Genomic DNA, 13,765 nt, shown 5'->3' with positions numbered 1-13,765 from the left:
TTTTCAACATCTGTAAAATGTTTTTTTCAGCATCAGGAAAATAAGTATTTTCATCTTTCATTAAGAACCCGAAAATGAACCTGATTTCAACGTCATGAAAATACATATTTCTCAAAGTCCTGAAAAGATGCCTTTTCAGCATCCTGGATACCATTTAATATTTCATTCAGAACCTATATTGAACTTGGATGGCATTTTTTGGTCTCACCTAGGCCGTCAGAAAGGCAATGACCGGACCTGGCTGGTGCACTGTTTAGTCACTCTTACTCAATTCAAATATTATGGCGACGCTATAGCAAAGATGGGTTGGTATGGTTTAGAAACTTAGGAACCAAGCTTGAGTTATCCATGTGGCCCTATCACCTGGACATGTTGAAATACTGTATCTTCATGCCTAGAATTCAAACCTCCAGGCTTCTGTCATAACTGTCAATTTATTGGATTTTTAGAAATGAATATCATCTGAATTGTCCTCTGGAATAACAGACATTCTGGAGTAATAATTACATAACCAAAGTTCTCTAGTAATACTAGTCCCATACAAATACAGTGGGGTGGATTGGCCTAGCCAGTCTCCAGATCTCAACCCCATAGAAAATCTTTGGAGGGAGTTGAAAGTCCGTGTTGCCCAGCAACAGCCCCAAACATCACTGCTCTAGAGGAGATCTGCATGAAGGAATGGGCCAAAATACCAGCAACAGTGTGTGAAAACCTTGTGAAGACTTACAGAAAACGTTTGACCTCTGTCATTGCCAACAAAGGGTATATAACAAAGTATTGAGATAAACTTTTGTTATTGACCAAATACTTATTTTCCACCATAATTTGCAAATAAATTCATAAAAAATCCTACAATGTGATTTTCTGGATTTTTTTTCTCTCATTTTATCTGTCATTGTTGAAGTGTACCTATGATGAAAATTACAGGCCTCATCTTTTTAAGTGGGCGAACTACAATTGGTGGCTGACTAAATACTTTTTTGCCCCACTGTAGGTACTTTGTCATGTGCATGCGATGCATACATGTCATGTAAAGAGAGCAAGGGTCGAGGGAATGGGGAATTAAGGATTTCGGTAACAGAAATGGCAATAATTATGTTGCACCTTCATCAACAAACACTTTGATGTTCTGTGGTGGTCACTGCAGCAGGGAGGAGAGAGACAACGGGTGCCAGTTACAGTCATTCGCTGTCTTCTTTTTTTTTAACACAGTGCAGCAAGTCTGAGCTGGCTCGGCACAATCAAATCAATTGCTGGTCGGGCACCCTCTAGTCATTTGTGTGTCTTAATTATTTAATAAAACCGTGTGCTTAAAACATCAGACAAGCTCAGTGAATATATTTGATTTGATTTAAACACATAGGATGTGTAAATATTTGGAAAGATACATGTTTAACAATTTCAACCAATCGATTGGTCAAAAGATCAGATAACTCTTGGCTAACCCCAAAAGAACATTAGTCGAGGACAGCCCTAACTCCCTGGTTTGACTGAATTTGAATGGAATTGACACCCACTCCTTTGTGTGTATATGTCTGCCAACAACAAGTCAACAATAGCTCTTCCCATTGTTTCATAATGCTAAATGTCAATGATTTTGTTTTTTCTGTTCCAGCTACTAATTTCAGTGTTTGAAAATGCCATGAAGAGCCACAACGTGTTGGAAAACGACCCGTATGACTGGGAGAGGTGCGACTCAGAGGATATGCTGACCATCACCGGTTCAGCCACCACCGCTCAGCAACTGACCCGCCTCACACCAGCGTACATTGGGTAAGAACTGCAATGATGGCATATTGTTTTAAAATAGTAGCGGAGAGGTAGAACTGTGTGGTATCAGAAGTAGGGTTGAAGTTTTTTTCAGGAATCCAGGCAGGAGAATTCCTGAATTTCCTACTTATTCCAGGAATCTTCCAAACTGGATATCTGAAAAACCTGGGAATTTTGGGAATGTACCCAAAATGTTACAACTGTAATCCAAAATGTTAACTGTTCCACTCAAAGACTATGTTTAGACAGGCAGCCCAATTCTGATATTTGTTCCACTAATATTTATCAATATTGCTTTGAAACTATTCTAAAATACTACTTACGAACAGAATTTAGAATGTTTGTTTGCATAGAAAAAGTGTGTCTTATCAAACAATCCTACGAGTGTCATATGTACACCGGTAGGAGATGACCATTGATAAATACCAATTGTTCTCAGCCTTAGTGCATATACAGTGCCCTCCACTAATAATGGCACACTTGGTAAATGTTTATCCTCTTGGTCTTTCATTCAAAATATTCACAAAAATCTAACCTTTAATTAAAGTAAAATAATTTAAAGAAAAAATACATTCTTATCATAAAACCAATATTTTTTTCAAAAATATGTGTGCCACAATTGTTGGCACCCCTTCATTCAATACTTTGTGCGACCTCCCTTTGCAAAGATAAGAGCTCTGAAAATTCTTCCTATAATGCGTGATGATGTTGGAGAACACATGGCAAGGGATCTGAGACCATTCCTCCATTCAGAATCTGTCCAGATCCTTCAGATTCAGGAGGTCCACACTTGTGGATTCTTCTCTTCAGCTTATCCCACAAGTTTTCTATGGGGTTTAGGGCAGGGGACTAGGATAGCCATGGCAAAAACTTGATTTTGTGGTCAGTGAACCATTCTTGTGTTGATTTTGAGGTGTGCTTTGGATCATTGTCCTAGTGGAAGATCAAACCACGGCCCAGTTTAAGCTTCCTAGCAGAGGTTTTGATTTAATATCTGCTGGTACTTGATATTCCATGTATCCTGACAAGTTGACCAGGGCCTTTGGAAGACAAACTGCCCCGCAACATCAAAGATCAACCACCATACTTCACAGTGTGGATGAGGTACTTCTCTGCATGGCTATGTTTTGGTCTATGCCAAACCCACCTCTGGTGTTTGTTTCCAAAAATATATATTTTGGTCTCATCTGACTATAGAACCTGGTCCCATTGAAAGTTCCAGTAACGTTTGGCAAACTGTAGGTGCTTGAGTTTGTGGTTTGATGACAGCAAAGGCTTTTTTTTTTATGGCATCCCTCCCAAACAACTTGGTTATGTAAGTGGCGTCCGATCGTAGTTCTGGAGACTTTCTGACCTCAAGACCCAAGAAACGTCTGCAATTCTCCAGGTATTATCCTTGGAGATTGTTTACCCACTCAAACCATCCTCCTCACTGTGCGTGGGGTCTTATAGACACACGTCCTCTTCCAGGCCGATGGTTAACATCTCCAGTTGCTTTAAACTTTTTAATTATTGCCCTGATAGTGGAAATGGCTATTGTCAACCGTTGATCTTTTTTCTTATATCCATTTCCTGATTTTGTGCAGCTCAACCTTTTGTCTCATGTCATTACTGTATTCTCAGGTCTTTCCCATAGTGATGGATGACTATGGGAACTTGGCCTGTGTGTCACCTCATATACTGTATGGTCAATCATCCCTTTTAAAGTCAACGCCTTACCATGAAATACAATGGCGCAACCCAAAAGAATTATAACAGTAACTATTTTCAGAGACTGAATATAAGTGCTAGTGTTAGAGATAAAGTTAAAACAAAATGTTTTTATTTGGTTTGCTCTGTTGTGGCTTGAACAGTAAAAAAATAAAAACATAGCTACAAAGAGAGGACCGTTGGGACAATTCATGTTGCTTTAGCAATGGCAAATATACTTGAAATGAGTAGGCAATACTTGCCAAGAAGCCATCCATCCTCAATAGCTTCCACCTGTAGGCATATAGGCCAACATTGCTGTTTTGCAGAATGAACGAGTCGTGCTTGCCACCTTTCCACCATATTCAGTAGTGTATTTTGCGCATCATATAACCCATCACCTGCACATTTAAGAGTGGAAGCCTTTTCTGTTCAAACAGTTGAACTTGTTTTGGGAGGATGCTTTTATGGCCATGTTGGTGCCGTCTATTGCTATGTTCGTATTTGGAAAACCGGTTGGCATCATGGCAAAGACACCCCTCTTGACTTCAACCTGTTGTGCCATGGTGTACGGGAATATTACGTGTTTCTGTTCCTTTTGCTGATGACGTGTCTCTAATTTAAAGAGAAATGTAAAAAAAAAAAAATGTTCAACTTCATTAATCCACCACAACATATGTGAAAATTGCGGGTTTCTAGGTTTTGTAGTAAAAAAGACAGGAAGATGAGTGTTTCTTATTTACTACAAAACCTAGAAATGCCCAATTTTCACATACAGTGCCTTCGCAAAGCTTCAGACCCCATGACTTTTCCCAGATTTTGTTATGTTACAGCCTTATTCTATTCTAATTGATAGAGTATTTTTCCCCTCATCAATCTACACACAATAAGCCATAATGACGAAGCAAAAACAGGTTTAGACATTTTTGCTAATACATAACAAATTTAAATCTGAAATATCACATTTACATAATTATTCAGACCCTTTACTCAGTACTTTGTTGAAGCACCTTTGGCAGCCATTACAGCCTCGAGTTGACTTGGGTATGACGCTACAAGCTTGGCACACCTGTATTTGGGGAGTTTCTGCTTTTCTGATCCTCCCAAGCTCTGCCAGGTTGGTTGGGGAGCATTGCTGCACAGCTATTTTCAGATCTCTCCAGAACTGTTCGATCATGTTTAAGTCCTGGCTCTGGCTGGGCCACTCAAGGACATTCAGAGACTCGTCCCAAAGCCACTACTGCGTTGTCTTGGCTATGTGCTTATGGTCGTTGTCCTGTTGAAAGGTGAACCATCACACCAGTCTGAGGCCCTGAGTGCTCTGGAGCAGGTTTTCATCAAGGATCTCTCTGTACTTTGCTCCGTTCACCTTTATCTTGATCCTGACTAGTCTCCCAGTCCCTGCCGCTGAAAACATCCCCACAGCATGATGATGCTGCCACCACCATGCTTTACTGTAGTTATGGTGCCAGGTTTCCTTCAGACGTGATGATTGGCATTTAGGCCAAATATAGAGTGTTTAGGTGCCTTTTGGCAAACTCCAATCAGGCTGTCATGTGCCTTTTACTGAGGAGTGGCTTCTGTCTGACCACTCTACCATAAAGCCCTCATTGGTGGAGTCCTTTAGAGATGGTTGTCCTTCTGGAAGGTTCTCCCATTTCCACAGAGGAAATCTGGAGCTCTGTCAGAGTGACCATTGGGTTCTTAGTCACCTCCTTGACCAAGGCACTTCTTTCCCGATTGCTCAGTTTGGCCAGACAGCCAGCTCTAGGAAGAGTCTTGGTGGTTCCAAACATCTTCCATTTAAGAATGATGGAGGCCACTGTGTTCTTGGGGACCTTCAATGCTGCAGAAATGTGTTGGTACCCTTCCACAGATCTGTACCTCAACTTAATCCTGTCTCAGTGCTCTACTGACAATTCCTTCAACGTCATGGCTTGGTTTTTGCTCTGTCAACTGTGGGACCTCATATATAGACAGGTGTGCCTTTCCAAATCATGTCCAATCAATTAAATTTACCAATAGTGGACTCCAATCAAGTTGTAGAAACATCTCAAGGATGATCAATGTAAACAGGATGCACCTGAGCTCGATTTCGAGTCTCATAGCAAAGGGCCTGAATACTTATGTCAATAAGGTATTTCTGTTTTACATTTGCAAAAATGTCAAAAACCTGTTTTCGCTTTGTCATTATGGGGTATTGTGTATAGATTGCTGAGAATTTGTAGTATTTATTTAATCAAATTGAGAATAACACTGTAACGCAACAAAATGTGGAAAGAGTCAAGGGGTCTAAATACTTTCTGAAGTGTCTTCCGTCTGGCCACTCTACCATAAAGGCCTGATTGGTGGTGCTGCAGAGATAGTTGTCCATCTGGAAGGATCTCCCATCTCCATTAGGAGATGAATATGAAGTAGAACATTTTTGAAATTTCCATTTTAACAAATAACAGTACTTGATATGGATTATTGTAACAAATGTGCTTTTGTGAAATATATAATATCTTGACAGGCTAATGGATATATATTTTGTATTTGTATTTATTAGGCATCCCCATTAGCAGCAGCTGCTCTTCCTGGGGTCCAAACACATTAAGGCACTTAAATTACATTTCAAACAAAAGATAACAGTACATTATTACATCGCTACATATCTACAATACAACGTTTTCCACACTCAGCGCTTGATAAGCTGTCCCCTTATTCCACCACTGTGCACACGCATGGTCATGGCTGTGTGTGAATTTATGTACACTCTCAAGCAAACATTCAGATTTTTGCCTATGCATGATGAATGAAAGATGCCCCAGATCTTTTCACATCAGATCTTTTTCAGAGCTGATCTGACAGGTCAGATGGAGAAATGTTATGTTAATCCATAACTCTGTTTGGTGTGATGCAGAATATTTGTGTGAATGGGTGTAATTGATGCCTAATTGGTCAGCATTTGCTGATTTGACTGTAATACCTTCCTTCAAATTGACATGGTATAACTTTTGTCCCACTCACGCAATTCAATCCATAGGTTGATTCTGTAAAATCTGCCAAGCTTTTTTGGGTGGAAAGGAAATCTGTATATTCGGGCAGCAATCCCTTGGAAACCACTGGCCTAATTTGTCCTCTGGAAAGTAGCAGCTGAATGATTTACTCTCTCCTCTCTGTCCCTTTTTCTGTCCCTTTCCCGACTCCCTCTCTCTCACTCGCTCTTTTCTCTTTCTCCTTCTCCCTCTCGAACACCCTCCCTTCCTCCTTCTCTATATCCCGCCAGCATGGCCAATGCCTCGGTGCTCCCCGCCGAGCTGCAGAGGGAGAACACTGAGGACGTACTGCAGAGCGAGCGCCTCAGCGACGCCGACAACTGCCCCCCCATCCCGGCCCAGCACCAACGTGCTGCCCAGGGCGTTGACGTGTGGGAGGAGATGGACCGCAACCGCAACTGTAACCACGCCGCAGCCCAGCAACAACAACAACCGCTCAGCAGGAAGGTCAGGATTGGAACACATGCATATTTGTGAAATAATCAAATGCTTGGTTTTAGACAGGAACACACAATTATTGCATGCTATCAAATAAACACCCCCATTAGTTTCCCTTTACTGCTGCAGTTCAGACAACATTGTCTACTTCAACAAGTACATTTTCTATATTGAAGACTGTATGTTCAGTACTATACTATTTAATTTGTTTTAAATTTGAATTTACCTTTATTTAACTAGGCCAGTCAGTTAAGAACCAATTCTTATTTACAATGACTGCCTACCAAAAGGCCTCCTGCGGGGACGGGGGCTGGGATAAAAAAAGAAATATATATATATATATTATATATATTATATATATATTAGGACAAAACACACATCACGACAAGAGAGACAACACTACAAAAAGAGAGACTTAAGACAACAACATAGCAAGGCAGCAACACATGACAACACAGCATGGTAGCAACATGAAAACAAAAAACATGAAAACAACATGGTAGCAACACAACATGGTACAAACATTATTGGGCACAGGCAACAGCACAAAGACAAGAATTCTATACTGATTTTCTATAAGGTAAGGTACTTACCCCACTTTCCCCTATCTTAGATTCATTCTGACTATTTTGAGGAAGTGATACTGGCTTTGTTCCCATGGCAAGGGTTCTCAAACTTTTTGGGGCCCGGGGACCCCTTTTGGGATTGCAAATTCATCAGGAAGTAATATTTAATACCTAATATCAATATAGACATTTTATTTGCCGAATGCGCCAAATAGAACGGGTGTAGATTTTACCGTGAAATGCTTGCTTACGAGCCCTTCCAAAAGATGCTGAGTTCAAATATTTAGCTGTTTAAAGCTTAAATTATAGTGTTTATTTTCTAAACGTAAAAGAAATACAGGAATGTAATTCAGTTGAATAATGGATAATTGGAGTGCTGTGGATACCAGTATCCCTGTAAGCCTCCCAGGCCCATGTTGCCCAAGGCTAATAAATTGTAGATGATTAATATTACATTGTATTGAATTACACCCTCTAAACATATTCCACGGAGAACAAGAGAGAGAGATGGATCTGGCTGCAGACCGCTGCAGTACCACATCCATGGACACCACTTTGAGAACCCCTGTCCTATGGTGTCTCATGGGGGAAAAACATCAGTAACTGCCACATTGAACCACACCTGAGACTGCATTTTTTTTTTCTCGTAATGAACAACAGAGATAGAAATGCGGAATCAGTGTGTTCAGTCACTCTTTTAAGACCCAGCAATATGACCTGACCATAGGCCGCAAAAGCAATCAAAGATCTTACTAAGAGAGAAGCAAGAGGCTGAAGGAGATTAGCCTCTTACCTTGTCCTCTCTTTGTGTGTCGGAAGTCACCTGGCTTTGGTAACATTTGCGCTGTACTTCCAACACTTTTTTTGTGACAACTACATTCCTTACCCCTTCTCCAGGTGGTGAATGAGGACGAGCACAGCCAGAACCATGGTGGCAACCAGAGCCAGAGCTCCCCCAGAAGGGTGCGCTCAGAGACCATGTTCCTGGACCGGGCGGCCCCCCTGCTCCGGAGGATGAGACACAGCCAGAGCCTGGCCTTCGAGAAGAGACTGGCTCCCGAACCCAAGCCCACCATCGAACGCTTCCTTGATGCTTAGTCAGTACCTTTTACCATTAATTTACAGTATTTTTAATAGTTTATATTGTTCTACAGTGTACAATAGGACAGTGGTTCTCAAAGCCCTCCGGGGGCGCAGACATTTCACAATTTTGTTTTAGACTTGAACTACAAGACCTGATTCAGTACTCAAGGGCTTGATGGTTAGTTGAATCATTGTGCTAGCTCTGGAATAGAACAAATACTGCTGGGGGTCACGGAGGAGATGTTTGAGAACCACTGCACAAGGCAGAGGGACTTGTATTCATTTAGTCCTTAAACTACTGTATGCAGGGTTTTGTTTCAACCAACCTTGAATTTGTTGGACTGTTCTTTGGCTAGTCCAGGGGGTGTACTTGTACGTCAAGCCTCATGCTACAGGAACTGAGGATAAGCTACTGCTTCTAGCTTGCACAAGCCAAGGCTCATGCAAGGCAACTTGCTTAATTAATCTCACTTGTTGGAATGTTCATTAGCTAGTTATGCAGATTTTACAAATATTTTTTTTTAAAAATAATTTCCATTAGTCAAATTTTAAATATTTATTAAGCAATTACTCATGTCAAATCCCAATTTTCTTTTATATTTCCAGTCTGGGGAATCAGCATCCACAGGAGCGAGAGATCACAATCCTCGAAAGCGTCGGAGGGCGGGGTGAGCAGGTTGGCACCCCCTGTGACGAGGACCAGGCGACAGAGACTCCCGACCAGGAGGAGGGGGCTGGGGCCCTGAACCTCAGTTCTGTTCCCCAGGAGGGAAACTCCCAGGATTGGTTGATGCTGGAGCAGGGGGGAGGCAGCGGGGCCTCGGGGGCAGCCAAGCCTCCAGGAGACTATGCTCTGGATGGGAATAAACTAGAGGTGCATTCAGAGGCTGAGGTCCAGGACCACCAGCCTCCCTCAGCCCCGAGCAGCCCCGTCCTGTCCCACACAGCGCTGCCCTGTACCTGGTTACTGGGCGGCAGGAGGCTGCCTGGGATACTATGCCACATGGGCCGAGCCCAGATGGAGCAGGTGAGTGCGAGCAAGGCTTTGGCAGAATAAGAATTGCTCACACATATACATACAGTTCTATTCTGGGCATTAAAATTTCACTTTTTCAAAATGTCCTGCTGAAGTATGGCCCTGACGGTGCAGGAAATGTTTCTTACTCCACTGCAGTACAGGTTAACTTTTGAAGAACTGTACACACGCCAGATATTCACTGACATGAACAGAGATCTGTACCTCTCGCTTTTATCTAAAGCGACTTACTTAAAGTGCGCTCATCTTAAGATCGCTAGGTGAGACAACCACACGGTTGTAGTAGGTCCATCTTTCCTCGATACAGAAGTTATCAGCAATGTCACTGCTAGTAGGAAAAGACAAGTGCAATTTTTGTTTTTTATTGGGAGGATAGAATAAGACTGAGATGTCTTATTTAATATACTGTTTTGAGGAGGTAGGGTTTCAGGCGTTTTCAGAAGATGGGCAGGGACTCTGCTGTCCGAGCTCTACTTGCTCCTCCTCACCACCTCTAATGTCCATCTACCATTAATCTCTGGTCTGCCTCTCCACAGTCTGCCAACCCTGTACCACAATCCCCTGTGATGGAGAAGAGTGAAGCCATACCACTAGAGGCTCTGTCAACCAAACCCAATGACCCCCAAGAGGTCAAGGTCGACGAGCTGGAGATTGTCGAATCAGCCCCCAGCCCTGTGCCAAGCCTCATCCCAGCCCACCTCGCAAATGACAAAGACCCAGAGAGCGACTCAGGCCTCCCCGACCGTTCCTCCGAACCCAACCAACACCCTCAGATGGAGAAGGCCGGAAGTGCCGCGGAGAGCACCTTCTCCTCCTCCCCTCCCCCACCCACCTTGGTCCTGCTGCGAAGAGAATCCCCCTCCTCGCCCAGATTGAGCCGCATCCCCATACGAGATCCAACCACCGTCCCGGATTCCCCCACCATGGACCGCCGCCACCGCTGGAGCAGCCCCGTGCCTGGCTCGCCCTCCCACTCGCCCTCTCCATCGCTCTCCTGCGACAACCTGCTGCCCTGTGGCGTCCGGGAGAGGTTCCTTTCCTGCTCAGACCGCGGCTCACGCTCCGACTGGCTGGGGGAAGACCGTGACTCCCTCTCGCTCTCCTCCTCGGGCAGCAGGAGTAAAATCCCTCGGCCCATCATTCCCCCTCTTCCAGGGCTCGAGCAGCAGCAGCTCTCCTCCTCCGGCAGGTTTCTGCCTCGTCCGCCTCCCGGGAAACCGCCTACCCGCCCAGCTGTAGACAACAGGTATGAAGAACGTGGTATTATGGCACAGCACTGGGCCACGTTTAATAGAAAACTTTATGGAGTGTCGCAGATAGAAATGTAATGAATGAAACTGATGTACTTTCTTATTCGACAGCTATTCAATCTGAGGCATGTTTATTCTACATTATATATGTATCTGAACATTCCACAACGTTGTGCCCTGCCAAACGCAAGACTAGTAGGCTGTGATAGTAAGGGTTGCATCCCACATCACTGATGATAGACAATTTTTTTCTGTGTGGATTGGTTTAGGAACATATCGGTGCAAATCAGAATGTTTAGGCATGAGTGTCTGAATAATACATTATAGTTGCAGAATTGTTTGTTTTTAAAATCCAACCCCTTCTGTTCTCTGCCCCAGTAGGGGTCGGCGTTTCCGGGTGCGTGCCAGCAGCACCAGCGACGCCGACTTCCTTGCCAATCTGACCCAACTGATGAAGGACCGCGGCGGTGCACTTTTCAGTCCGGCGCCACACCCCCGCAGCTCTTCCTCCTCTCTACAGCGCTCACTCAGCTCCTCCCCCTCACGTCACGAGCTCCGTGAGGGGGGAGGGGTCTTCCTGGGGCGTAGCCGCTCTCCGTCCAGCTTCTCGGGGTCCCCTCCCCCTCCATGGTACCCCCAGGACAGGCTTAGTGGGCGGCAGGGGATCCCGTGGGGCGCAGGGCCCGGTGCCAGAGGGAGGGGCCCTAGCCACGAGAGCAAAGGCAGCGGAAAAGTGAGCCGATAAGTGGACAGAATGGGTATCAGTGTGTTGTTCAGAAGGGCACACTGTTGTAAGACATTTTGCAACAATAAACCCGAATCGAGTGTTTCTAATTGGACACGTTCAGCCAGGGCCTTGTCAGCTTATTAGGAGGCCACCTATGGCGGCAGATTGACACGGCTTGCATTTTCTGGGCTAAACTGAACAAGATGCACACCCAACAACACAACCTCAAATAAATCTGCCCCATCTGACAATTTCTATCAAACCAGTGGCATATGGGCTTTTTAGGTGAGCGCTGATGCCGCCCTGTGATAAGCAGTTCCCACTTTGTCAAAGGCAAGGGCACAAACATGTTGCTTGTCCATTCCCAGAGGCGCGCCGTGCGCTCCACCAACGTTCTGTTAAGAAAACTAACATAAATCCATGTAGCAGATATAGCCAGTGTAAAAACATGAGCCATTCACATTAATTACAGCAAAATGTCAAGAAAACTGTATGCTTATTACACCACTTTCTAATTACCGCATGTCAGAGGCATGACAAATTAGCGAATGGACTTGAAAACGGGTGATATAGCCTACAGTCAAATGTGATGTGGTTTGACGAGAACATTGACATTTTGCCAAGGCAGAGACGTGGCGACATGACAATTGCCAAATTTGTCATTTCACTTTTTGTTTAACAGATGTCTCTTTCCATTCACCACGGTTTGGAGTCTGTTAATATGGTGCGAGTGGATGAACGTGCACTGCTAGCCTATGACGGAGCCCTTTGAAGTGATTGTTTAACAATTAGATGAAAACATTTTGACGGGTTGTTTTTATGCCACAGTATAAGATAATGCATTTTAAAAGTGAAATAACAGGTCTTTACCACTAGGCCCACTGAGATCCTATTGAATTAATAGGGACTCTATATATCATTCTATGAATATGCCCTTTGAAAAATGCTGGTGCACTCAGTTGGTCCCATACTGGGAAGAATTTAATTATACTTTCACCCCTGAATATAGCATATGGTAGAAAGAGTATGTGGCCTTTTCTGTAGCCTACAGGCTGGAGATAAAATGTATGACAGTGTAATGAGACGGACACTTTTTTACATCATACAGGTTTCTCCGATCAAATACCCGCGTTGACATGTTACAGCATTTCCTAAAAACAGGACAGGTCAAAGTTAAATGGACAATATGAAATGGATAATCAGGCTATTCACAACTGCTGTCCAGAAGTTTCACCCCGTGGGCAAAATGTTCATGATCAGTGGTTTAAAGTTTGTATCTACATTTTTTTTTACAAGCTGATCATCGCAAAAAAAAAAAAAAAAAAAGTACTTCCTTATTTCCCGCTGTGCAAACACATTGCAAATAGGCTCAGGATAACTCCTGATGAAGTTGTGTAGCTGATATTCAGAGCTGAAATAGCCAAATTGACTAGTCACAGGAATCAGGACTAATAAAGCCAATGCAATGCCTGTTTTACAAACGGTGGGTCTTCCACATGGTTGGGCATTCATAAAATTCCTTTGCAGACCAACACAGTAGGCTGGATGTCTTTTTTTGGTCATGTCCGGACCGGCCGTCTTTTATTGGTATTTTACAAACGGTAGGCCTACTACATAGATGGGCATTCATAAAATTCTAATTAGGTGACACTGTAGGCTACTCCTCGGTAAGCACAGATCGATGCCGTCGCCTTTTGGATGCCTTTTTTGGGGGGTCCTGTCTGGATCGGCCTTGATTTCCACGTCCACGGATGTTGGTTTTTAGTCCGGTCCAGACCAAATCATAGACATCTATGTTTGGTTCAGACCGTCTTTCATTTGCCTCGCCTAGGGTGACAGAATAGTCAGGACCAGCCCTGCCCCTGTACATCTATGTTTCGTCCCCACTGCACACGACCCAGGCGGCTATGGTTACTCAGACTGTAATAATGTATGTGCAGAGAACGTACTGCATCGGATCCAATCTTCAACTTTGACAGCATGTGTACATATATATGATCTACTACTGTACTCCAGGGAATGTACTGTATGTAATGTAAAATGTATGATAGAATGTATCTATTTATTTGATGTGTTTCGAAAAATGTACTTGAAAAATGTAGCTTGATTCCAGCATCGGAACATCAGATTTCCGAAAAACATTGAGATGGTCTACTCTTTCTCCCTGA

The 13,765-nt window shown here is 43.6% G+C and overlaps 1 protein-coding gene across 2 annotated transcripts in view; it reads left to right on the top strand.

Moving 5' to 3' along the window:
- Positions 1–13,765, top strand: part of LOC135557482 (tau-tubulin kinase 2-like) — a 21,538-nt gene extending 7,773 nt beyond the window's left edge. Inside the window, exons 10-15 of one of the 2 annotated variants that reach the window (XM_064990758.1) lie at positions 1,616–1,773; positions 6,728–6,944; positions 8,399–8,598; positions 9,191–9,611; positions 10,157–10,866; positions 11,252–13,765. In XM_064990758.1, the coding sequence (XP_064846830.1) occupies positions 1,616–1,773; positions 6,728–6,944; positions 8,399–8,598; positions 9,191–9,611; positions 10,157–10,866; positions 11,252–11,615 (2,070 nt within the window). In that variant the 3' untranslated portion in view covers positions 11,616–13,765. Of the gene's footprint in view, positions 1–1,615; positions 1,774–6,727; positions 6,945–8,398; positions 8,599–9,190; positions 9,612–10,156; positions 10,867–11,248 lie in introns of both variants that reach the window. The other variant, XM_064990757.1, reaches the window with a different exon arrangement.

Source organism: Oncorhynchus masou, chromosome 16 (assembly GCF_036934945.1).
Source record: "Oncorhynchus masou masou isolate Uvic2021 chromosome 16, UVic_Omas_1.1, whole genome shotgun sequence".
NCBI classification, from domain to species: Eukaryota; Metazoa; Chordata; class Actinopteri; order Salmoniformes; family Salmonidae; genus Oncorhynchus; species Oncorhynchus masou.
Note: the sequence above shows the minus strand (reverse complement) of the source record. Positions and strands in the feature narration are given on the sequence as shown.